General features: G+C 41.9%; 1 protein-coding gene across 1 annotated transcript; it reads right to left on the reverse strand.

Moving 5' to 3' along the window:
* Positions 1–335: 335 nt before the first annotated feature.
* Positions 336–27640, reverse strand: OLAH (oleoyl-ACP hydrolase). Its single transcript, XM_027558125.1, has 6 exons — positions 27609–27640; positions 23191–23321; positions 10872–11010; positions 8463–8643; positions 2232–2340; positions 336–1652 (listed from the first exon to the last, which is right to left on the reverse strand). Exons 1-6 carry the CDS (start codon positions 27638–27640, stop codon positions 1513–1515), a joined length of 732 nt encoding a protein of 243 aa, XP_027413926.1. The 3' UTR covers positions 336–1512.
* Positions 27641–27805: the final 165 nt, after the last annotated feature.

Here is a 27805-nt window from a genome sequence, read left to right on the forward strand (position 1 = left end):
CCTACACCAAAGAGTAAAGCACAGTTCAGTGCGTACTAAACAGGGAACATAGTTTCTTGAGGTTACCTTTAGCTCAAATGTATTACATGAATTCTAACTCAAAACCCTTCTCCCCGCCATGGTGAATTTTGTATTATTTTCACTTTGTTAAAAAGAAACAATGGGGACTTCCCTGGTGGTCCAGTAGCTAAGACTCAGAGGTCCCAATGCAGGGGCCCGGGTTTGATCCCTGGCCAGGGAACTAGATCCCACATGCTGCAGCTTAGAGTTCACATGCTGCGACTAAGACCCACTGCAGCCAAGTAAATAAATAAATATTAAAAAGAATGATACATTCTAAAAAATCCCTCTTGTGTGCATTTCCCTTAAACTTACTAAGATTCTCTATATACTATTTTTAAACCAACAAAAACACAACCCCCTATTATGTGATCCCAAACACATCCATGCTTTAGAAGCGACATTTTAGTGTGTCAAGCTGTGTCAAGCATTTGAAGCCATAAGGAAGAGACACTGGTTGCATGAAGTAGGGGCTTTATTGTGAAGAACTGAGGGAGATAACAAATCAAGGTGCCAATTGAACAGCTAGGATTCCAAGAGACACACACAGTTTGGGACTTGGCAGAGATGGCAGGACCCGTGTAGCCCTGGGGATATGGTGCCTCTCCATCCAGGCAGTAGGTATGTATGAATCCTACCAGTGGTGTTCTGCCGTTGCTCGGACTCAAGTCATTCTCCTATTTAATTTTTCCCCTTTTTTTTTCTGTCTGTTTCCAACTGGTGTGCTTTCTCTCTATGTCTGGTTCAGATGATCACACACAAAGCTGAGGCAGCCTGTTGGGTCTGGCATTTGTGCTTGACCCTCTGTATGCCAAGGACTAGACCCCAAACAGTTGCCCTGAGTCCCAGTTGGTCATTGCATAAAGAGCAGCAGGGACACACAGAGACAACAGGCAATCCAGGTTGGAGGAACCCCTTAGAAGAGAACCTAAGAAGGCTACAGGCATTCCGGGGACTTGCCAGGACAGGCAGCAATGATTATTCAGGGCTGTCTTCTTTTAACAGTAGGCTACATTTCCTCATTGAATGGGGCAACCCTATATTTCAAAAGGTGAGATCAGGCTTTGGACCACAGTGTGTTAATGAAACAGTCATTTCATTTCAAGCACTTCCCCTGTCTGTGATTTTCACTGTCAGAATAACCGAAAGGAAGAAATAAATCATCGACCAAGCAGGAATTTCATTGACAAACCTTCCACAGATGAGACTCAAATGAGATTCTAATACAAAGAAGAAAGACCCTCCCGGAAGTATTCTTGACCCATTCATCTTTCATCCCCTAGATACGTAAATGCTCTGGGGAAATACATTTGTAGATAACCATCACCCTGACAGCAGCAAATGTATCATTTTCCAATCTCTGAAACAAAGTCCTAAGCTACTCTAAAAAACTGAAGAAGAGTATCAGATAATCAACTGGACTGTTTTAAGACCAAGAAGGGGAGATATCTGTCAAGAGGTGAACGCTGATATTTCTAGAGTCTTGGTTATGTACTTCTTGATGAAGCTTGTGTTGGAAGGTTCCATAAGATAGAAGTGGTTTCCTGGAAGCACAAAACTGTCGAAACTTCCACTGGTTACGTCTTTCCAGGCTGAAAAAACAGAATTGTATTTAATAACAGATGACGCCACCACCCACAGAGTTACTCCCAGGTGTTGCTTTTCTAAGAGCACACTAGTCGTAGGGTTACTTCCATGGTCTCATGTTCTCTACACCCTGAATGTTTAATTTCTCAGAGACCTAGCAGTATACAGTGGTATCACCCACATTCTCCCATTTTACACACAACTGACATCTCTCCGTTTACACTAGATAAAACCGGGACCAGTTTTCTACTCCATGTGACTGCCAGTTGAGAGTTTTGTTGTTGTTGTTAACACTAATACTTTTATTTGCCTTTGTGCCCTATACTGACCAGACCATTTTTACACAAATGAATCGTTTAAAAAAGACACTTACTTGAAGTATAGCAATAGTTTAAGGATATAAAAAGAAGCATGGGTATTACACATCCCCTTGTAGTGTATGAAAAAAAAGTGTGACTGGATTTATGTACTAGTACAGGACATTTAAAAAAATCAGATCTGTGCTGTAAGGCATGCCAGCACCTCTGACATGGAAATCATCAGATATCTCAATAAAACACGTCAAACCATCAAGATCACTTCACCTTCCATATCCAGTGGTATATCTTCAGATCCAGAAAAGCATGTTATGTCACAAGAAAGACGAGTCTTAGAGGGTATGTCAGAGCTGCAAATATAAAGGAGCCGGTTAGTAACGTTTCATAATAGACACCCCCTAGAATCTTTTCCTATTAATAACCTCATTTAAATCAAACAAGTCCTCACTTCCTTCCCTTTTACTGTTTACAGCAAAACAAACATTTTATTTTTTTTAATCCGTGGCACGTTTACATGTCAGCACCTGTCTGAGAGTCACTGTGGTCCAGGTTATTTTCCAAGATCTTCTGGCTTCTAGAACAGTCAGGTGCAGACAGGTAGCACCTGGGCACCCGGTCCAACACAAAATGGGGCTGGCTATGTAGTATCTTTAACTGTCATTCCCCTGAAATAGCCACCTCTCTATCCTCCAGCCCTCCCTTGTTTGGGAGAGGGTTGCTGTGTGCAGGTTCAATCCTGGGTCAGGAAACTAGGATCCCACATCCAATGTGGTGTGCCCCAAAAGAAATAATACTAAGCAAGAAAGGGCCACGTGTAGGTCTCCTGAAGGAATGTGGTCATCCTAAGAGAGTCAGGAAGCCACCAGGAGGATTTAGCGCAAGGCACATCGTGACCAGACTTGACAGTCATCCCTTCTGGTACAATGTGTCGAGCAGACTGAAGGGGACAAAGAATTGTCTATTTCAATAGTCCGGGCAAGAAGTCCCACTTCTGCCTGGAATGTAGAAAACCAGGAGCACCACTTGTGGCCTAACAAGGAAAAAAGCCCGACAAACTGCAAAACCATAAATTCTTGAACTCTTCAGGAAGCTGAGTTTGCAAGGCAAACCAGAAACCGAACTCCAAGGAAGACTGGGCCCCTCTAAGGAGAGATGGGTCACAGGGACTGGCTCATCATGTGGGCAGAGCACAGGATGAAGGGTGTCTGCTGTCCATGTGGGCGAGAAGGAACCAGCTACAAATGCTCAAGTGCTGGGGACCAAGCATGGGGTGATGTGTCAGATGCAGTTCACACTGACTCACAGGCTTCTGTCCATGGCCCCCACTAGGGGTTCATGAGAAAGACTAGGAACAAGGCAGGAGGTCAGAAATAGCCCTCTCTGCAGGGCAGGTGGGCAGCAGGAAATTGGATGTGACCATCAGATGGACACTGACCCTGCCCCCAGTCAAGTCCTCCCCTCCTACCAAGCAGAAATCTCAGTTGCTAGAGGAGGGGCATCAAACACTTCCCCTCCACGCCCCCCACCCAGGGCACATGGGAAGACCCATGGATGTAGGGGATGGAAGCATTAACCCTCTACCCTGGGGGAAGGAATGGGAAGGGTCTTGGGCCCCCTCTGCTGTGCTTAGTCACTCAGTTGTGTCTGAATCGTTGCAACACCATGGACTGTAGCCTGCCAGGCTCCTCTGTCCATTGGGATTTTCCAAGTAAGAATACTGGAGTGTGTTGTCTTGCCCTCCTCCAGAGGATCTTCCCAACCCAGGGATCAAACCCAGTTCTCCCACCGGCAGGCAGATTCTTTACCATCTGAGCCACCAGGGAAGCTCAAGAATACTGGAGTGGGTAGCCTATCCCTTCTCCAAGGGATCTTCGTGACCCAAGAATCAAACCAGGGTCTCCTGCATTGCAGGTGGATCCTTTACCAGCTGAGCTACCAGGCCCCCAATTCTATACAAAAGCCAAGGCAAAGTCTTCTACTACTGGGGCGGGACTGGAAACTTCCACCCAATACCCACCAGACCCACCCACAAGGCCTAGACACAGAGGACCTGACTAAGACTGAAGCTGAAGATTGGCTCAGATGTCCAACAGCTCCCCTTGTTACCCCAGAGGCTAGCATCACACATAGGGGACCAAACAACAGCTGTCAGTGGGGAGAGCCTGGAGAGAGACAGAAAAATTGAGAAAAATTCTCCAGTCCAGTCTCCACAGTAAGCACGCAGTAACTTGGGAGAACCATTGCCCTGAAGTGTAACCATAGTAGCAACAAAACTGAAACTCAGCTCATCTCCAGTCTGGATTGACCCAACTCCCCACATTCATGGCCTGCCAGAGGAGATGTGCTCAAATCATAAAATATATTTATGTCAGTTTCATGCATGATATCTTTCAATAGAATATCTGTTTTATGCATGATACCTAGCTTTAAATTAAAAAAAAATTATCAGACACAAAAAGCAAGAAATAACTCCATTGTCAAGAGGCAAAGTAATTAAAAGAATAAGATTTAAATGGGCTTCCCAGGTGGCCCAGTGGTAACTTACCCACCTGCCAAAGCAGGAGACACAAAAGACTCCGGTTCAATCCCTGGGTGGCAAAGATCCCCTGAAGGAGGGCATGGCAACCCACTCCAGTATTCTTGCCTGGAGAACCCCATGGACAGAGGAGCCTGGCAGACTAGAGTCCATAGGATTGCAAAGAGTCGGACACGACTGACGTGACTTAGCACATACACACAAGACTCAAATAAGACCCAGATGTTGGAACTGTCAGACAAGGGCTTGACAGTCGCTATGATGGAGATGCCAAAGGGTTTCATAGGAAAGATGGACATATGTGAACAAATAGGGAAGTTCATTAGAGAGGTGAAGACTGCAAGAAAGAGTCCAAAAGAAATCCTAGAAATAAGCAGCAGCAGCAATAGGACATTCCTTTGACAAGCTCATCAGTAGATCTGATACAGCTGAGCAAAGTCAACGTGAAGATGGTTAATAGAAATTATCCAAACTGAAACGAAAAGAAAAAAAATTTTTTTTAAAGGAGAACATCTGAGAGCCCTGGGATGATGACAGACAGCCTGACATGTGTGTCATCAGGGTCCCAGAGAGAGAAGAGGACTGTGTGTTCGTCCGAGTAGGACAGGAGGACAGCTTCAGTGAAGTGGAGCTGCAAAGCCTTCCCTCCTGCCTCAGATTTTCCTTTTGACCTCCGGGCTTTGAGCCTTGGGGGTGGGTGATGGGCAAGGAGAGGGTGGAGAGACATTCCAGGCCTGATTTCCTGTATATTGGGAAAAGCTGAGTGCTGCAGAGAGGTGGAGAGAGGAAAGCAGACCAAGGAAGGGGAAGGAGCTGAAGCAGCAAGAGGAGAATCCAGAACAAGCTTAGGACATTTGAGATTTGGAGAGAGGAAGTGAATCCTTCTAAGTAGCTCCTGAGATTTGATTCTCTGAGGAGAGGGTGAGACTGTTAAAAATTTTTTTTTTTTTTTTTTGGTATTCTGCGAGTAGAATATCCTTGTGGATGACTTTTATTTTCAGTCTGGGGGAGGTTTCTTTTGAGACCTCTTGAGAGTTTAGCTAAACTGCTTTATAATGTTGGTGCCTCAGCAGCCATGCTGTGTGGCCAGGCAGCTTGTGAGAGCCTGGACCTGACACTTGGCCCTCCTGGAGCAGAGTCACAAACGGGTGAGTTCCTGTTGTGACCCTCCCCCAGTGGCCTAGGTGACAGCTGCTCTGGGCCCCCTGGAGCCTTCCCTTGTGTACCTTTTAGATAAACCTCCCATGAAGTTTACCAAAACCCGCTCTTTGGGGTTCGCTCTTTGGTCAATAGCAATCCGGACTTAGCCCAGGAACCCCAAAGCCCTCCACCCAGGCCTAAGGGCGTGTCCATCAGGTCCAGCCACCTCTCTGCCTGCAGTTGGCCTTGACCTCCCCGTGTGGCCCCACTAGGTGCACCATGGACCTCCTCCACCACCCGTGAGTCATGAACTTCTCTATTTCAATTTCTCTCAGGGTCTGTTGTTGAACCTTGGCTCCCTTTCCAGCACTCAGGGTTCTTCTTAACAAATGTTAATTCCCCAAAGTCATCAGAACCTCTGGTAGTGAATTGTTGGGTTGGATTTTTAAAAATTGAGGGTGGTTTGTTGTGTGCCATATCCACGGCGTCTCCCAAACACGACCTCCTTGCATCCTCACCCACCACACCTTGAGGGGTTTACTCTCAGCATCCCTTCCTCTGAGAGACGGGACCCTGAGTCCAAATCTCACAGCCACTAGGCCAGGGGTCTGGATCCTGGTGAACAGCCTCTGCAGAAGGCATGTTTGTACGAGGCTTAATTAAAAAGCAGCTTTTGCCTACGCTATTTCACTAATGTCCACAGTGCTTTGGATTACGTTTCCTTTAGTAGGGGTAGGGGATGTCAGACTTGGACTGGTGTTTCTTGGATTCTGACTCTACGCTAAGCCAGGAACACAGACAGCACAGCCCTATGGGGATCACGTTTGCTCAGACGGTTGGGGTAGAAATGGAAAGAGATGACAGACCAGGGCAGCTAGTGCCCGTAGTGGTGGAGCAGAGGTGAGCATTGGTGTGAACGCAGAGATGTGATAGAAATGAACAGGATTGTCTCTGTTCTCAAGGTGCTTCAAGTCTGCTCCACTTTTTTCCTTTTTTAAAGCTATTTGTATAAACTTCTACTCACAGGCACTGCCTGTGGAGGCCCTAGGTTCAGCTCCAGGCACAGTGGCAGAAAGAAAAGGAACACAGACCCGTCTGTCCGGCTCCTCCCCAAAGGAGACAAGAGCCAGACAAAATTGAAGAAATGCATGATGGTATATAATAGTGACTGAGGCCCAAATGCTGGCCCCACAGGACCTGCTGTGGGGAGATTAGGAAAAGGAGAACCTTGTGGTTTCAGTTTATTAGGGCCAGTATCTGGAACATTAGGACTTCAGTCCTATTAGAAGAATCAAATGTCAGTGAGACCTCTCAGGAGACAGGAATAGTCAGGTGTCATGGAGCCAAATGGGTTCTGGAACAAAATTCCCCCAAGAAGCAAACCACTCCCTTGTCCTGGATCACCTCCACATATTTAATAAGTAGGGATCCCCTTCTGCTGTTCCCCTAAGAAGATGAGCATCCTTTGACATTAGTAATTTATTCAACAAATGTTTTTTATGTGATAAAGCATACTGGATTGGCCAAAAAGTTCATTTGGGGATTTTGTAAGATCTTATGGAAAAACTCGAACAAACTTTTGGCCAACCCAACACACATTGAACCACATTTTTTAAAAAAAGATAAAGATGCCCTGTGCATCATTGATTGATGTAATTTCCATGCCCAGGCTCCATTTTAAGGCGGCAAAAATATCACAGGTGGGCCTCAAAAGAAAGCAAGTCAAACTCTGCCTTCCTGAATAAGGATCCTCAGAGAACAGCCAACCTGCATCTTCCATAGATAATTATTTTAAAAAGAGAGAGAGAGAAAAAAAAAACGTGCCTTAATGACTTACGTGACATCATTCAAAATATGAAGATCTGCTAACAATCTGGTAACAAATTCTGGACTCATTTTCTTATCAAAAAATTTGTCAGGAATGCCTCCCACTTTCTTCATTACATAGAAAATTTCTTCTTTACACAAATCATCTTTGTGGAGATGAATGCGGGCCTTTGACTTGAAACAGTAAAAACATTAGTCTGACATTTCATTTAAAGCACCTGCTCAGATGCTGAACGCTCTCTACGCTCCCTTTTGGTGATTTTGAGAATTCTCTGATCAGGGCTTTCCTGGTGGCCCAGGGGTTAAGAATCTGCCTTGTGGGAAGAACAAGGTGGCAGAGACGTAGGTGGACGTGGAGTACATGTCTCTCCACGGATACGTCAGGAATACACCTTCAGACACAGAAGTGCTTACAGACCATCACCTGATGGCAGACAGGAGTACCTGACCACCGGAAAAGAATCTGCCTTGGTAGTGCAGGGCACACTGGCTCAATCCCTGGTCCAGGAAGATCCCACATGCCGCGGAGCAACTAAGCCTGCCTGACACAACTGCTCAGCCCATGTGCAGCAGCTACTGAAGCCTGTGTGCGCTGGAGCCTCTTTCCACAACAAAAGAAGCCACTGCAATGAGAAGCCTGCACCACACCTAGAGAAGAGCCCTGGCTCTCTGCAACTTAGAGGAAGATGTACACAGCAACGAGGACCCAGCCCAGCCAAAAATAAATAAACATTTTTTATTGAAAAAAAAAAAAGAATGATCCAGTTAGTTTGCTGAAAGTTAAATCCTCTGCTGACTCAGAATGGAGGAAAATACACTTAGAATCAATAGTTTTAATCAGAGATGCCTGGGCCAGTGCAGGCACTGACCAGGAAACAGTTAAAGTGCATTTCAGAGCAAAGATGAGAAGAGGACAGTAAAAGAGATTTGTGAGTGTTTCATTAACCAATAGTATCTTTTATTCATCACCATGTCTACTGGATCAAAACTCATCAGAACGGAAAACAATGACTTGATTTCCCCACCGCACTTCCCTCCTTTCCACCACCCTCCCTAAGGAAAATGAAATTACTTACATGAGGAGGGCTTAAACTTGACACAAATAAATGTACCGGTTCTAGATTATATTTTTCTTTGAGATGTAGTGCGGTAAAAAAAGCAGTAAAAGATCCCATACTACATTTGGGGAAGAAAAACATGATAATAACTATTCAACAAAACTCATGGTAATACATCAGAAATCCACAAGAACAAGCATCATAAACATAGCAATGATCAAGAAACAGACCAAAGGAGAGCTTATATTAGTTGAATAATAGCTAACTTATTTGTAAATGGTAGGGGGAGCCTGATGGGCTGCCGTCTATGGGGTCTCACAGAGTCGGACACAACTGAAGTGACTTAGCAGCAGCAGCAGCAGCAGGTTTTCAATGATTTGCAGCCACATCCGCAGTGTTTCAAGACATCCTAGATAATTCAAACTAAGACTGAGTACTGATTTCCACCATGTCTTGAAATTAGTTTAAATTTCCTTTCCTCCCTGAAAGATAGATGTCATTATGTATTGAATATTTATCAGCAGTTTTCAAGGTATAGTCTGGGCACTTCCAGGAGTCCCTGTCACCTTTTTAGGTAGTCTGTGAGGTTAAAGCCTTTTTTAGAATATTGCTAAAATGTTTCCCTTTTAAACTCTGGTGTTTTTTTTTTTTTTATGAGAGTATAGTTGAGTTTTCCATACACCACTTGTGTCACGGGTTATCAGCATAGTTGGAATGCAAAAGAGAGAATCTTAGCTGCCTTCTAATAAGCCAGACATTAAATGTGTGCCAAAGTGTACAATAGTGCCACTCTTCCCACAGTGATTTTCTGGGAGAATATAGTCTTGCATAAAATATGTATTCTTTATATCAGCATATAAGGGGATTATTAACGTTAAGTATCTGGAAAGTTTCATAGTTTTATTTTCTAATATGGTAAATATTGATAGATAAACCACACATAAAATCTCTTTGATCCCCCCAATGCTTCTAGAAGTATTGGGTTGGCCAAAAGATTTGTTCGGGTTTTTCCATACCATGTTACAGAAACACCCGAACAAACCTTTTGGTCAACCCAGTATTAAAGCAGTGCCAGGAATGAAAAGTTTGTGAACTGCTGTAGACATTACGTAGTTACATTTTGTAGACAGTATTGATCAAGAGCATTTTTTGCAAATATCTTCAGGCAATGAACAAAGGAAACTCAGTTCCATGGTCATTGCTGCTGGAGTGTAAACTGAAGGTGATTTGGAAATTTCTATCAAGTGCTCTATCAATGTGTATATCATTAACTCAATTCTGGACATGTGGTCCTTAAGAAATTTATAAGAAATGTATACTAAATTTTCTACCAAAATGTCACCAAAGTGCTTTTATAACAGAAAAAAAGATAGAAATAAGTATTCTCTTAAAAGGAATTGACAAAGTCATCTTGCAGCGATTACAGATCTCCATAGCAATAGCTTAAGTGGGGCCAGGGGGGAAATTAGGAAGAAATATAAAATAGGATCCCAACATCAAAAATACTATGGAGTCACATCAAAATTCTGAAGGATTATCTAGGATAATGGATACTTCAATTTTTCATTTTTTTTTTTTGCTCAATCATATCTGTAAATATATATAATACAGGAGCCAAAATGTACTGAGTCCTTACCATAATACCAAGTAATTTATGGTTATTATTCATTTAATCCTCAGAAATGGAGCCATTATCATTCCAGCTTCACAGAGGAAGAAACTTAATTCAGAAACCCAAGGAAGTTGCCGAAGGTCGAACTGAGTAAGAGGCAGACAGAACTCTGATATTTATGACTTAACCTAAAAATTCTACAGTTTAGCTTAAGAAATACATACTATTTCTATCCTTTTTAATTTAAAAAATAAATGGGATATACATTGCTGCTAGAGTCTTTATTTTACAAGTCTTAATGCTTTCTGCCTAAAAGGGAAAAAAAGTAGGATGATTGTACAAACTGGCCAATTGTAAGAGCCTTGGCTGGTCAGAGTTACCCAATACTGGGGCTATTTTCAAAAGAGAAGATACCGAGAGAAGCCTAGGATTTACACACTCCTGAAGGAGAGGTTTCGTTCACTTCAGCACTAGGGCTTTCCATCTTTTCGGTCCCTGCTAGGACTTCTTTCAGTCTGACTGTCTCATTTGAGAAGAGCTCTAACCATACTGAATCATTCTTTCAAGCAGTGATGAAATATCAAAACCAAACTAAAACAAAGGCACACATCCCATAAGACACAGAGGACAACCTTAACCATGGATCTGTGGTGGAAAAAAGTCCCCCAAATGTTTTTCAAAACAGAGGTTTAAAAACAACAAAATTAAAAAAATTAAAAACAGAGGTTAAATACCTGTGGCCAAAAAATGCAAAATATTCACCCTGGATGATCGGCAGCAGGGCACAGGCAATTTCATCAACTATCTGATTCATGTCACTTGCAAAAGGTTCTTCAAGCCGACTTTCTCTCCCAGCAAGCCGTATGGCATGCACTGGAAGTAAAGGAAGATGGTTAATGTGTGCAGATGGTGGGAGGGTTGCTGTGATACTGTGAAAGGGCTTATGTTAATATGATGGGAAGAGTTTCAAAGATGTGAATAATAGTAGTCAAATGTAAGGAGAGAAAAATTTTAGAATTTGCTGATTAAATGAACACAAGCTACAGCAGACTACATATCTGAAAAATACTCTCCAACATTGAGAATTTTTAAAAAACATTTAGAAACACTGGATGAATCACATGTGTGCAGAGTTTGGCTCACAATAAGGTAAATGGTATAACTAGAAGAGAAAAAAAAATAAGAGGGAATTAAAAATTCCAGTCATGAGCCTATGCTAACAGAATGACTGTCTATGGCTTCTTGTTTTCAGTCACTTAGTTGTGCCTGACTCTTTGCAACCCTATGGACTGCTACACACCAGGCCGTCCTGTCCTTCACCATCTCCTGGAGGTTGCTCAAACTCATGTCCATCGAGTCAGTGATGTCATCCAACCATCTCATCCTCTTCATCCCCTTCTCCTCCTGCCTTCACTCTTTCCCAGCATCAGGGTCTTTTCCAATGAATCAGTTCTTTGCATCAGGTGGCCGAAGTATTGGAGATTCAACTTCAGCATCAGTCCTTCCAATGAATATTCAGGACTGATTTCCTTTAGGATTGACTGGTTAGATCTCCTTGCAGAACAAGGGACTCTCAAGAGTCTTCTCCAACACCACAGTTCAAAAGCATCAATTCTTCAGCGCTCAGCTTTCTTTATGGTCCAACTCTCACATCCATACATGACTACTGGAAAAACCATAGTTTTGAAGAGACTGACCTTTGTCAGCAAAGTAATGTCTCTGCTTTTTAACATGCTGTCTAGGTTGGTCATAGTTTTTCTTCCAAGAAGCAAGCATCTTTTAATTTCATGGCTGCAGTCACCATCTGCAGTGATTTTGGAGCCCAGGAAAATACAGTCTGTCACTGTTTCCATTGTTTTCCCATCTATTTGCCATGAAGTGATGGGACTGGATGCTATGATCTTTGTTTTTTGAATGTTGAGTTTTAAGCCAGCTCTTTCACTCTCCTCTTCCACTTCCATCAAGAGCTTCTTCATGAGGTTCCTCTTCACTTTCTGCCATAACCGTGGTGTCATCTGTATATCTGAGGTTACTGATATTTCTCCCAGCAATCTTGGTTTCAGATTGTGCTTCGTCAATCCCAGCATTTCACATGATGTGCTCCGCATATAAGTTAAATAAGCAGGGTGCCAATATACAGCCTTGATGTACTCCTTTCCCAATTTGGAACCAGTCCATTTTTCCATGTCTGGTTCTAACTGTTGCGTCTTGACCTGCATACAGGTTTCTCAGGAGGCAGGTAAGGTGGTCTGGTATTCCCATGTCTTTAAGAGTTTTCCACAGTTTGTTGTGATCCACATAGTCAAAGGCTTTAGTGTAGTCAACGAAACAGAAGTAGATGTTTTTCTGGAATTCTCTTGCTTTTTCTTTGATCCAACGGATGTTGGTAATTTGGTCTCTGCCTTTTCTAAATCCAGCTTGAACATCTGCAAGTTCTCGGTTCATGTGCTGTTGAAGCCTAGTTTGGAGAATTTCGACCACTACTTTGCTAGCGTGTGAAATGAGTGCAATCGTGCATAGTTTGAACATTCTTTGGCATTCCCTTTCTTTGGGATTGGAATGAAAACTGATCTTTTCCAGTCCACTACTGAGTTTTCCAAATTTGCTGGCATACTGAGTGCAGCACTTTAACATCATCATCTTTTAGGATTTGAAACAGCTCAGTAGGAATTCCAGCACCTACACTAGCTTTGTTCGTAGTGATGCTTCCTAAGGCCCACTTGACCTTGGACTCTAGGATGTGCAGGACTCTAGGTGAGTGACCACACCATCATGGCTTGTATCAGGAATATAAGACACCAAGTTTCAAGGGTGACTGAGAAGGACAAGGCATTGAAGTGCCTTAAATTTAAGAGAAAGGCAAATAGACCAATGGCACAGAATAGAGAGCTTAGAGATAGATGACATACATGTGGGAACTCACTTTATAACTGTGTTGCCATTTAAAATCAGTGGGAAGGAAAGTGTAGGTCTCTGAATAACCAAGTCAGCTGATTATTCATGTGAAATCAATAAATACCTAGCTCCTACACGATATAGAAAAGTCAATTCTAGCCTGAATATGACAAAATACTTTAAAATTGATAAAAGAAAATATTGGCAAATAACTTTGTGACTGACAGGGTATACTTTTTAAAGTAAGCTGTAAGAAGTGCAAACTTTAAGGGAGATAAACTTGACTATATTAAAATTTAAGACTTCCACAAATCAAAAGACATGTAAAGAAAGAGGTGGCATTGACTGGGAAAGACATTTTAACCAGCAATACCTAAAAAATTAGGGTCATAAATATGTAAAGAATTTCTATACATCAATAAAAAGAGAATCAAATGGAAAAGTAAGCATAAGAATCTGATGAGAAACTCACAGGAAAGGAAACATAAATAGAAATATGAATTTGAGCAAACTCCAGGAGATTGGGAAGGACAGGGAAGTGTGGCATTGCTGCAGCAGTCCATGGGGTCGCAAGGAGTCAGACGCAACTGAGTGACTGAACAACAACAATATATGTATATGTGAAAAACACCCAGTCTCACCTATAACAAGGATTGCTCCGTTTAAAATCAGAGTAATTTATCTTGCAATTGGAACTTGTACCTTTTGACCACCTTCACCCATTTCCTCCAATTACTTCTGTTCTCTGAATTTGTTCTTTTAGATTCCACATATGAGTGATACCATATAGTATTTGTCTTTCTCTGTCTGACTTATTTCACTTAGTCTAATGCCCTTAAGATCCATCCATGATGTTGCAAATGGCAGGATTTCCTTTTTTCCGGCTCAGTATTAACTATTATTCCATTTTCTGTCTATCTGCATATCACATTTTCTATATCATTTATCCATCAATGGACACTTAGGTTGCTTCCATGTCTTGGCTATTGTAAGTAATGCTCAAATGAACATGGGACGGGTAGCTATCTCTTTGAGATAACCAGTTTTGTTTCTTTAAATATATACCCAGAAGTGGAATTGCTGGATCATGTGGTAGTTCTCGGAGAAGGCAATGGCACCCCACTCCAGTACTCTTGCCTGGAAAATCCCATGGACGGAGGAGCCTGGTGGGCTGCAGCCCATGGGGTCGCTAAGAGTCAGACACGACTGAGCGACTGAGCGACTTCACTTTTCACTTTCATGCATTGGAGAAGGAAATGGCAACCCACTCCAGTGTTCTTGCCTGGAGAATCCCGGAGATGGGGGAGCCTGGTGGGCTGCCGTCTATGGGGTCGCACAGAGTCGGACACGACTGAAGCGACTTAGCAGCAGCAGTGGTAGTTCTATTTTTAATTTTTTGAGGCACTTCCATATTGTTTGCCAGAGTAACTTCACTAATTCATATTCCTACCAACAGTGCACAAGGGTTCCCTTTTCCCCACATCCTCATCAACACTTGTTGTCTTTTGTCATTTTGGGAACCGTCATTTTAACAGGTGTGAGGTGATACCTTGTGGTTTTGACTTGCGTTTCCCTGATGATGAGTGATGTTGAGCATCTTTTCGTGCACCTGTTGGCCATCTGTAAGTTGTCTTTCAGAAAATATCTATTCAGTTCCTCTGTTTATTCAGTTTTAAAATCATTGTTTATTGGTATTGAGTTGTATGAGTTCCTTATATGTTTTAGCTATTAACTCCTTCTTAGAGGTTTTATTTGCAAATATTTTCTCCCATTTGGTAGGTTGCTTTTTCATTTTGCTGATTCTTTTATGGTACAGAAGCTTTTTAGTTTGGAGTTATCTTATTAATTTATCTTACTTTTGTGTTTGGGCTGTAGGTGTCATCTCTGAAAAATTGTAACCAAGATTAATGTCAAGGAGCTTTGTCTTTGTTTCCTTCTAGGAGTTTTATGATTTCAGGTTTTATGTTTGAGTCTTTAATTCTTCTGGAGTTAATTTTTTGAGTGAGTGGTGAGAGTGGTCTAGTTTCATTCTTCTGTGAATATCCAGCTTTCCCTGCACCATTTATTGAAGAGACTGTCTTTTCTGTGGGCTTCCCTGGTGGCTCAGCTGGTAAAGAATCCACCTGCAATGCAGGAGACCTGGGTTCGATCCCTGCATTGAGAAGATCCCCTGGAGGAGGGCATGGCAGCCCACTCCAGTATTCTGGCCAGGAGAATTCCATGGACTGTATAGTCCATGGGGTTGCAAAGCATCTAACAAAACTGAGCGACTTTCATATCGCTCTCGTCAAATGTTTGTTGACTGTGTATTTGGGAGGTTATCTCGGAACTTTCGATTCTATTGCATTTGCCCGTGTGTCTGTTTTTATGCCAATAGGATACTATTTTGATTACTATGAATACATTCTAGGGACATAATGTAAAATAACATGGTGACTATAGTTAACAATATTATATTGCATATTTGAAAATTGCTAAGAGAATAGATCAAAAAAATTATCACAGGAAAGATAGCTGAAACTATTTGAGAGGATAGATGTTAACTAAACTTACATGTTGATCATTTCACAATATATACATGTCAAGTTATGTGGTTCAGCTTAAATTTATTCACCATGTGCATGCATGTGTGTGTGTGTGTGTGCACTCACTCAGTCATGTATGACTCTTTGCAACCGCATGGACTGTATTCCGCCAGGCTCCACTGTCCATGGAATTTTTTAGGCAAGAGTATTGGAGTGAGTTGCCATTTCCTCCTCCAAGGGATCTTCCCGATCCAGGGATTGAACCTCTGTCTCTTGCGTTTCCTGCCTTAGCAGATGGATTCTTTACCACTGCACCACCTAGGAAGCCCCAAGCTTATCCAGTCATTTACATCTCAATAACACTGGAAATACTAGAACAAAGTCAGAATAATTTCATGAACAGATTGGCAAAAAAATTAAAAGCCTTGGCAATAACAGTGTTGTCAAGGATATAAAGGGATACGAATTTTCATGTGCTGCTTTGGCAGTATAAATCTTTGCAGTTCTTTTGGAGGACGGTTTGAAGTAGAGACATTCCTATTTCAATACCCAGAAATTCTACCTTTAAGTATAGACTTTTATCCATGCATGCATGAACACATACAGTTGCCCCTTGAACTACAAGAGTTTGAACCGGGAGAGTCCATTTATATGCAGACTTTTTTCAATAGTAAGTACTACAGTACCACAAGAAATGCAGCTGGTTGATTCCACAGATGCTGAACCCTGAAAACAGAGGGCCAACTATTTGTTATACGTGGATTTTCAACTGTGCAGAGGTTCAGCATCCCTAACTCCTGCATTTTTTAAAGGTCAACTGTATATGAGACTGCTCACAGAAGTTATTATACATAGCAGAAAAAGACCTTAATACCTATAAAGAGAAGACTAGACACATATAGTCACACAGTGGAATAATATATACTAGTTAAAAGTCAGTGAAGTAGAGAGTCACATATCCAAGGGATGAATCTCAAAAAAAACAGAGGAGAAAAAAGCAAGCTTCAGAGGAATATTACAGTATGTTACATTTCTATAAAGTCAGAAAAATATGTGAAATATCTATCTTAAACTGTCAACTGTTGATTGAAAACCTCATATGAAATGACCTTCAATAATTTGTAAAATATCTTTATATATTAGTAACAGGGCTCTCTTCTTCCAGTGCATGGGTTTTGGGGAGACTCCCATGGCAGAGCGTTGGTACCTGGAAATGGAGAGAAAGGGGCTTGGAAAGCATGAGGGAGCAGAGTTGTAGTGGCTGAGAAAAGCACATTGGAAAGGGAGGGACATCCCTTGGAGGCCTGATGGCAAAAATAAAGAAGGAAGTGGCTGAAGATAAGAGCCCTACAGATGCCAGGTAGCATCAGAGAATCAGAAGAATGAACCCCCCAACTCTACAGTGTCATTTATTTATAAACTGCACTTCACTTATAGTGACAGAAGAGGCCACCCTTGATCTAATAAACAGAGTAACCAACTAATTGCCTTGGGCTACTTGCTGCTGAATGACCTGGGTGGTTGTTTGTTTTTTCATACAGGATTTTTTTTTTAATTTCCAGGGCAGTTTAAATTCATACATGGTTCAAGAAGTACAAAAAGGCTTGCAGTGCAAGAATCTCTCCAAATCTTACTCTTCAGATCAGATTAGATCAGTCACTCAGTCATGTCCGACTCTTTGCGACCCCATGAATCGCAGTACGCCAGGCCTCCCTGTCCATCACCAACTCCCAGAGTTCACTCAGACTCATGTCCATCGAGTCAGTGATGCCATCCAGCCATCTCATCCTCTGTCGTCCCCTTCTCCTCCTGCCCCCAATCCCTCCCAGCATCAGAGTCTTTTCCATGTGTCAACTCTTTGCATGAGGTGGCCAAAGTACTGGAGTTTCAGCTTTAGCATCATTCCTTCCTTAGCCACCTAGTTAACCAGCTAGGGGCAATCAAATGTATCAATTATTAACATAAGCCTTGAAAGGTATTTTATGCATATGTAAATGTAAGTTCATTTCCTTCCTTGCAAAAATGTAGCAATATGAGTCCCACTGTTTTAGAATTTGAGTTTATTCCTCAAAACATCTCAAAGTTCCAGAATGACCCGTTTTTGTGGGTCAGGAAAATGCAACACACTTCATCATGAGTAGAAGTAAGCATAACACACAAAACAAAGAAAGTAAGAGTCAAACTTTTTCAGCTAATGATTGAACATGCTTTTTGAAAAGCTCACAAAGCAAAGCAAACCATACAAAACTCTAATATAAATTCAAATGAGAAATTGCAGATATGAAAAAACACTCTAACTCAGAAATTGAAAATCCTGAACAGAAATAGTCAGACAGTTATGCAAAGGGCTGACAGAATACTGGAAAGAAATTGATTAAAGGGACAAAAATTATTTTTAAAATGACTGAATGTTGTCTGCGAGGTAACAGATGCAGTGTATTTAAATGGATATGGAGGACAGGAATAAAAGAGCTGGGAATAAGAAAACAAAGAAAGAAGGAAAAGATCCCCAAAGAAGGTGATACTCATAAAAGGCAGAGAGTGTTCCAACACAGGAATAAATGGCAACTCTCAAGAAAGGTAAACAAACTAAAAGACTGGTAAAGAACTAATATTTGAAATTATAATCCATGTAAATGTCCCTGAAATATAATGACATGAAACTGTGTGTCGAAGATAATTGAGGAAACTGGATGAAGGATAGTTGAGAACAACTTTGCAATATTTCCATAAATCTAAAGCCATTTTTAAAAATAGTTGTATTTTAAGAAGATTAATAGAGATCTTAATCAAAAGTAAAAATAAAATGTGAAGCAAATATTTCAAAATAGTAGTATTGAAAAGGCAGTAGTAATTGATGCCTGATGGTTTGTTAGATTACGCTGTTGACAGAATGTGGTCCACTGGAGAAGGGAATGGCAAACCACTTCAGTATTCTTGCCTTGAGAACCCCATGAACAGTATGAAAAGGCAAAATGATAGGATACTGAAAGAGGAACTCCCCAGGTCAGTAGGTGCCCAATATGCTACTGGAGATCACTGGAGAAATAACTCCAGAAAGAATGAAGGGATGGAGCCAAATAAAAACAATACCCGGCTGTGGATGTGACTGGTGATAGAAGCAAGGTCCGATGCTGTAAAGAGCAATATGGCATAGGAACCTGGAATGTCAGGTCCATGAATCAAGGCAAATTGGAAGTGGTCAAATAAGAGATAGAAAGAGTGAATGTCGACATTCTAGGAATCAGCTAACTGAAATGGACTGGAATGGGTGAATTTAACTCAGATGACCATTATATCTACTACTGTGGGCAGGAATCCCTCAGAAGAAATGGAGTGGCCATCATGGTCAACAAAAGAGTCCGAAATGCAGTGCTTGGATGCCATCTCAAAAACGACAGAATGATCTGTGTTCGTTTCCAAGGCAAACCATTCAATATCAGAGTAATCCAAGTCTATGCCCCAACCAGTAACGCTGAAGAAGCTGAAGTTGAACGGTTCTATGAAGACCTACAAGACCTTTTAGAACTAACACCCCCAAAAGATGTCCTTTTCATTATAGGGGACTGGAATGCAAAAGTAGGAAGTCAAGAAACACCTGGAGTAACAGGCAAATTTGGCTTTGGAATACAGAATGAAGCAGGGCAAAGACTGATAGAGTTTTGCCAAGAAAATGCACTGGTCATAACAAACACCCTCTTCCAACAACACAAGAGAAGACTCTACACATGGACATCACCAGATGGTCAACACCGAAATCAGATTGATTATATTCTTTGCAGCCAAAGATGAAGAAGCTCTATACAGTCAGCAAAAACAAGACCAGGAGCTGACTGTGGCTCAGACCATGAACTCCTTATTGCCAAATTCAGAGTTAAATTGAAGAAAGTAGGGAAAACCACTAGACCATTCAGGTATGACCTAAATCAAATCCCTTATGATTATACAGTGGAAGTGAGAAATAGATTTAAGGGCCTAGATCTGATAGATAGAGTGCCTGATGAACTATGGACGGAGGTTCGTGACATTGTACAGGAGACAGGGATCAAGACCATCCCCATGGAAAAGAAATGCAAAAAAGCAAAATGGCTGCCTGGGGAGGCCTTACAAATAGCTGTGAAAAGAAGAGAAGTGAAAAGCAAAGGAGAAAAGGCAAGATATAAACATCTGAATGCAGAGTTCCAAAGAATAGCAAGAAGAGATAAGAAAGCCTTCTTCAGTGATCAATGCAAAGAAATAGAGGAAAACAACAGAATGGGAAAGACTAGAGATCTCTTCAAGAAAATTAGAGATACCAAGGGAACATTTCATGCAAAGATGGGCTCGATAAAGGACAGAAATGGTATGCACCTAACAGAAGCAGAAGATATTAAGAAGAGGTGGCAAGAATACACAGAAGAACTGTACAAAAAAGATCTTCATGACCCAGATAATCACGATGGTGTGATCACTCACCTAGAGCCAGACATCCTGGAATGTGAAGTCAAGTGGGCCTTTTAAGCATCACTACAAACAAAGCTAGTGGAGGTGATGGAATTCCAGTTGAGCTATTCCAAATCCTGAAAGATGATGCTGTGAAAGTGCTGCACTCAATATGCCAGCAAATTTGGAAAACTCAGCAGTGGCCACAGGACTGGAAAAGGTCAGTTTTCATTCCAATCCCAAAGAAAGGCAATGCCAAAGAGTGCTCAAACTACCGCACAATTGCACTCATCTCACACACTAGTAAAGTAATGCTCAAAATTCTCCAAGCCAGGCTTCAGCAATACGTGAACCGTGAACTTCCTGATGTTCAAGCTGGTTTTAGAAAAGGCAGAGGAACCAGAGATCAAATTGCCAACATCTGCTGGATCATGGAAAAAGCAAGAGTTCCAGAAAAACATATATTTCTGCTTTATTGACTATGCCAAAGCCTTTGACTGTGTGGATCACAATAAACTGTGGAAAATTCTTCAAGAGATGGGAATACCAGACCACCTGATCTGCCTCTTGAGAAATTTGTATGCGGGTCAGGAAGCAACAGTTAGCACTGGACATGGAACAACAGACTGGTTCTAAATAGGAAAAGGAGTTCGTCAAGGCTGTATATTGTCACCCTGTTTATTTAACTTATATGCAGAGTACATTATGAGAAACGCTGGACTGGAAGAAACACAAGCTGGAATTAAGATTGCCGGGAGAAATCTCAATAACCTCAGATATGCAGATGACACCACCCTTATGGCAGAAAGTGAAGAGGAACTCAACAGCCTCTTGATGAAAGTGAAAGTGGAGAGTGAAAAAGTTGGCTTAAAGCTCAACATTCAGAAAACGAAGATCATGGCATCCAATCCCATCACTTCATGGGAAATAGATGGGGAAACAGTGGAAATAGTGTCAGACTTTATTTTTGGGGGCTCCAAAATCAGTGCAGATGGTGACTGCAGCCATGAAATTAAAAGACGCTTACTCCTTGGAAGGAAAATTATGACAAACCTAAATAGCATATTGAAAAGCAGAGACATTACTTTGCCAACAAAGGTCCATCTAGTCAAGGCTATGGTTTTTCCTGTGGTCATGTATGGATGTGAGAGTTGGACTGTGAAGAAGGCTGAGCACCGAAGAATTGATGCTTTTGAACTGTGGTGTTGGAGAAGACTCTTGAGAGCCCCTTGGACTGCAAGGAGATCCAACCAGTCCATTCTGAAGGGGATCAGCCCTGGGTGTTCTTTGGAAGGAATGATGCTAAAGCTGAAACTCCAGTACTTTGGCCACCTCGTGTGAAGAGTTGACTCATTGGAAAAGACTCTGATGCTGGGAGGAACTTGGGGCAAGAGGAGAAGGGGACGACAGAGGATGAGATGGCTGGATGGCATCACTGACTCGATGGACGTGAATATGAGTGAACTCCCGGAGTTGGTGATGGACAGGGAGGCCTGGCGTGCTGTGATTCATGGGGTCACAAAGAGTTGGACACAACTGAGCGACTGATCTGATCTGATATAGCACAGGGACCTCTACTCAATACTCTGTAATAGCCAAATGGGAAAAGAGTCTATAAAAAAAGAAAAAAAAGAAAAGAGTGAATATAGGTATAACTGAGTCCCTTTGCTGCACATCTGAAACTAACACAGCATTGTAAATCAACTATAATCCAATAAAAAAATTTTTAATGCCTTACAGCAGAAAAATCCTCTCATTGAACAGGTAGGGAAGCTGAATAACACACACACACAGTACCTGTCTGAAGGCATCATTGAACTGCTGGGGCAACCTGGACCTCCCTGAAGGGAGGAAAACTCTGGAGAAGTGAAGTGCGATTTCTCCAGCCTTTTTCCTGTTGTAGAGATGTGTCAATTACCTGGTACAGGTTGCAAGTTCTAGACTGCAGGTAGAGGCCTACTTTTTCTTTTTAAATTTCTGTTGGAATATAGTTGCTTTACTTTTAAGAGGCCAAGAAGTCAGCAGCACTGTATGTATTCCCACAGGGCTAGAGAGGGAAAGTTGGAAAAGTGCAAGTCGCTCAGTCGTGTCTGACTCTTTGCAGTCCCATGGACTATACGATCCATGGAATTCTCCAGGCCAGAATACTGGAGTGGGTAGCCTTTCCCTTCTTTGGGGGATCTTCCCAACACAGGGGTTGAACCCAGGTCTCCTGCATTGCAAGTGGATTCTTTACCAGCTAAGCCAAAAGTTAGAAAACAGTGCTGCAATGTCAGCCAAGAATTAGATGCTATGACCTCAGATATAAAGGACTTCTGTGGTGGGTCAGACTATAAACAATCTACCTGCAAGGTAGGAGATCTGGGTCCGATCCCTGGATGGGAAAGATCCCCTGGAGAAGGAAATGGCAACCCACTCCAGTATTCTTGCCTAAAGAATCCCATAAACAGAGGAGCCTGGCAGACTATACAGTCCATGGGGGTCCCAAAGAGTTGGACACATCTGAGCGACTTACAGTTTCAGAGAGATAAGAGGTACAGTGTTTTGTCCCTCAAGGCTTTTGACTTATCTTAAGTCACCCATGTCAGGGAATAAGAAAATATAATCAGAAAATGACTTAAGAGTGGTGTTTAATTCACTTTCATGCTGCTGTGAGAAAAAAATTCAAGCTCACAGTCCACCAATAAGAAAGTGCCTAGGACAGGGGATTCCAGGTAAAGAATCCACTTGCCAGTGCATGAGACGCGGGTTTGATCTCTGGGTCAGGAAGATCTTTTGGAGAAGGAAATAGCAATCTACTCCAGTGTTCTTGCCTGGGAAATCCCATGGACAGAGGCTGATGGGCTGCAGTCCATGGAATCACAAAAGAGTCAGACATGACTTAGAGACTAAACAACAACAACAATAAAAAAAGAAAGAAAGAAAATTCCTAAGACAGACAGGGTAATAGACAGACAAGGGGCATAAAAAAGTTGAACAGAGTCTGAACAGAATCTCAGTGACCTATTGGCCTTAACAAACGGTATAACATGTTTAATTTGGTAACAGAAGATAACAGAATTTCTTGCTCTGGAAATAGAAAAATCACATTATTGAACAACAATCTTGAGTGTCGATTAATATTAACTATCCCCCAGTAAGGAAATCTGTATCGTTTGTATGTGCATGTTATCTGACCTTGCAAATTACTTACTGATAAAAGTTTACATACCTTCCACGGAATTAGGAATATCTTGGCCCCATTTGGCAAAATAAGTGGAGTCACCTCCTCCCCAAGGAAAGCAAACCAGCCTAAAAAGTGCATTACGATTCTGGTATAAGCAGTTCACAACTTTTTCATTCCTAGGGAAAAAATTCAAATATTTAACATGATGTAAAGTCAGTTCACCTGTCCTAACTGAATTAGGTGTGTTTTAACAGAAATTTTTATTCATTATAAGGAGACTGTATTCATATGTAAAGGGATTGCCTTTTTTTTTTTTCCAACAAGAACGACCAAAAAAAATTTTCGTGGATTCATTTTTAACAGTGTATATAAACTTTGATAGATGTAAGTGAAATAGTCAAGTATCTATATGTAATATTTCAGAAATACGTTTTATATGCACATTTAAAAGGGATAGACATGCTAATTTAGAAATCACCTTTTTCCCAATTCAGGGAATAGTTGTATCTACACAGTTTTATCTCAATGTCTTCATGATTTCAGGTCATCTGTAAGTTTTCTAGAGCACATAATTTTCACTCCCTTCTGAGTGTTAATTAAAGACACCTTTTTGCATCTGCATATAATCGTTGGAAATTTTACCGCAATGTCCAAGCATCCTTTCACCTAGTATTCCAGATAATTGTTTTTTTAAAAATTCAATATATATATATTCAACATAAACATGCAATATATATACATTTGCATCATCCATAATTTAAACACTTCCTGTAAAGTTTTCAAATTGATCATTAAATTATTTAAAAAGTTATATAGTCTTGCCAAATGTGAGATAATCAACCCTATGCTATGCTATGCTATGCTAAGTCGCTTCAGTCATGTCTGACTCTGTGTGACCCCATAGACGGCAGCCCACCAGGCTCCGTCGTCTCTGGGATTCTCCAGGCAAGAATACTGGAGTGGGTTGCCATTTCCTTCTTCAGTGCATGAAAAGAGAAAAGTGAAAGTCAAGTCGCTCAGTTGCGTCCGACTCTTAGTGACCCCATGGACTGCAGCCTACCAGGCTCCTCCGTCCATGGGATTTTCCAGGCAAGAGTACTGGAGTGGGGTGCCATTGCCTTCTCCAAATCAACCCTACTATCGTGATTAAATCTGTCTTGCCTCTCTCTTTTTTAGGTTCCCATTTAGTCAGTTGATCTCTGTGTTGTGCTGTGCTTAGTCACTCAGTCGTGTCCAACTCTTTGTGACCACATGGACTGTAACCCTCCAAGCTCCTCTGTCCGTGGGGATTTTCCAGGCAAGAATACTGGAGTGGGTTACCATGCCCTCCTCCAGGGGATCTTCCCAACCCAGGGATTGAACCCAGGTCTCCTGCATTGCTGGCGGATTCTTTACCAGCTGAACTACCAGGGACACACCCCCAGTTGATCTCTACAAGCATCCAAAACTAACTGATTGAGATTTTGTCTGGTTTACATGTGTTCTTTAAAGAGGATTTTGGTTTTCATGATAAAATAATAGAACACTACTAATTATGAGAAACTTTACACAAACTTAAGCATAAGTTAAAACCTTTCTTGGGGGAAAGAATAACTTTTGGAGAAAAACTCCTTGGCTTGTATCAGAGCATTTATGTAATAATTGCTAATTTAAAGAGAAAAAACAAAAGGGCAATTTTTTAAAAAAGATTTTTTAATGTGAGCCATTTTTAAAGTCTTGATTGAACTTGTTACAGTATGTTTTTTATGTTTTGGTTTTTTGGCGGCCATGGGGCATGTGGGGTCTTAGCTCCCCGACCAGGGATCAGGCCCACACCCTCTGCATTGGAAGGCAAAGTCTTAACTACTGGATGGTCAGGGAAGTCCCCCCAAAGGGGTAATTTTAATGTTTTCTTTTGAAGAGGGACATTATGTACTTGAGGCTACATTCCTTCTAACTAAACCTATTACCAACAAACTCACTGACCATGGATCAGCCCTAAATAAGAGCTTCATAGGTATCAACCATTTACTGGAAAAACGCTAGAGTCATTTTTTAAAGGAATACAAAAGCCTTCCATAGTGCCTTCCACAGTTTGGTAAAAGCTACATAGCTAATGGGTGAGTTTTCTGAACCTTATTTCTGGAAGCTATTGAAGAGTCTAGAAAAATGACTTATATTCAACATTACTTTAGAACAGGTCCATATTTTTTAAAGCCAAGGAGCCCTACTTCAGTCTATTTCAATGACTTGCATTCTCATGAACAAAAATGTCAGAATAAGACTAGCCTTGCCATACCTGAAGACTATGTAATCAGCAGAAGTAGGGGAGTTCTATAAGAAAAATGATACAAAGCCATAAACACAAAATTAGGTGTAGACACTTTGATCATTGCTGTTTTTTTTAGTTGCTAAGTCATTTCCAACTCTTTGGAACCCCATGGACTATAGCCCTCCAGGCTCCTCTGTCCATGGGATTTCTCAGGCAACAATACTGGGTTACCATTTCCTTCTCCTGGAGATCTTCCCCACCCAGGGATCAAACCTGTGTCTCCTGTGTTAGCAGTCAGATTCTTTACCACTGAACCACCAGTGAAACTGTTTGATTATTCGTTTCAAGATAAAACCACCTTTCTTTGCCTTGGGAGTGGGGGTAGGAGCTGCCCTTCACTTATTTAGAGCCAGGCCAGTGTCACAGTGGGTCCTCAGAACCCACATTGATGGGGTGCCTGTCCTCCACAGCAAACCCACGGCCAGGATCTCACAAGAAGGTAGAGCCTGAGAGGGTAGTGCTCATTGCTGTGAAGCCTGGGCAGTTAGCAGAACGTTCTCATGCTTGGGCTCTTGCCTGTCCTCTGCATCCATCCAATCTCCTGTGTCTCCTGAGAAAAACACACGAAGACCAAGAAAAGCTAACCTTCCTGAGCCAGTCCTCTGGGTGGAAGCCTTCTACCTGCACTTGCCTTCTCTTTATCTTCCCCTTCTTCATTTTTGGTTTTGGTTAAATCATAAAATTCTAAGACTTTAGAGTTGAGAGGCATTAGAGTGATCATTTAACCCACTATCAGCAGCCTGATAGCTCAGCTGGTGAAGAATCTGCATGTAATGCAGGAGACCCAGGTTTGATTCCTGGGTGGGGAAGATCTACTGGAGAAGGGATAGGCTACTCACTCCAATATTCTTGGGCTTGCCTTGTGGCTCAGCTGGTAAAGAATCCTCCCACAATGTGAGAGACCTGGGTTCGATCTCTGGGTTGGGAAGATCCCTTAGAGACGGGAAAGGCTATCCATTCCAGTATTCTGGCCTAGAGAATTCCATGGACTGTATAGTCCATGGGGTCACAAAGAGTCAGACACGACTGAGTGACTTTAACTTTCAAGAGCCTGTGGAAACAAAGAGATCTGAATTCAAATCCATTGATATGACATTAGGAAAATGACCTGAGTGACTGAAAGTCTCAATGTCCTCATCTGTAAAATAAGGACAATCATAGCATCTTCCTTACATTTTGATTAAATGTCTCAAAAATACTTAGCATGGTTTTAGGAACCCACAAAACAAAAATGAATGTTTTCTATTAATTCTGGTTTGACAGTTGGAGAAACTGAGGCCAAGAGACATTAGGTTACTTGCCCAGGGTCACCTGGCCAGTGACAAGTCAGGAATTAGAACACAAGTCCTGTTCATCCTAAGAGCTACTTCCCCACTTTATCCCTTTTCTTGTTTTCTCAGCATCAACAAACAGGTAGACCCATAAGTGGCAGGGAGTGGATAGCATACCTGGGAGGCTTCAGATGAGAGAGCCAGGGACACAGACCTCTACTCTACTTTTGGGTGTAAATGGAATCCTGCTTTCACATTTTTGGCCAAGTCATGGATTTACAATTTCACATTAAGCTCACCACCAAGTCAGTACCATTTTACGTAGAGAGTAGTTGGTGCCATTTACAATACCTTACAGGACTTCCCTAGCGGTCTAGTGGTTAAGACTCTGCACTTCCAACGCAGGGTACATGGGTTCGGTCCCTAGTAGGGAAACTAGAATCCCACATGCCACATGGTGTGGCAAAAACACAAATGCCTTGCACTAGGGAAAATCAATGGCACCCCACTCCAGTACTCCTGCTAGGAAAATCCCATGGATGGAGGAGCCTGGAAGGTTGCAGTCCATGGGGTCGCTGAGGGTCGGACACGACTGAATGACTTCACTTTCACTTTTCACTTTGATGCATTGGAGAAGGAAATGGCAACCCACTCCAGTGTTCTTGCCTGGAGAATCCCAGGGACAGGGGAGGCTGGTGGGCTGCTGTCTATGGGGTCACACAGAGTCGGATACGACTGAAGTGACTTAGCAGCAGCAGGGACAATGGCCATCAAATGAGGTTTCTCTGAGAAGCCCCTTTCCATGTAAAAGGGCAACTTCCAGAAGCAGAGTATTAGAGCAGCTGGGGTTGGAAAGACCCAGACTGCACACAGTGACATACCTGATGGTCTCAGCTTTGTCTCTCCTCTCCATTTTTTGAGGAAATGGTGCAAAACTGCTGCTCTCGGGAACTTTCTGGCCAGTGCCAAATTCAATACCTCTTTGGATATAAAACCTCTGACCGGCCTTGAGTACACTTTAAAATCTGTTGATTGTATTGATTATTCCAAGCCCTATTTAAAAAAAGAGAAGAAATGG

This window comes from Bos indicus x Bos taurus, chromosome 13 (genome assembly GCF_003369695.1).
Source record: "Bos indicus x Bos taurus breed Angus x Brahman F1 hybrid chromosome 13, Bos_hybrid_MaternalHap_v2.0, whole genome shotgun sequence".
Taxonomy (NCBI): Eukaryota; Metazoa; Chordata; class Mammalia; order Artiodactyla; family Bovidae; genus Bos; species Bos indicus x Bos taurus.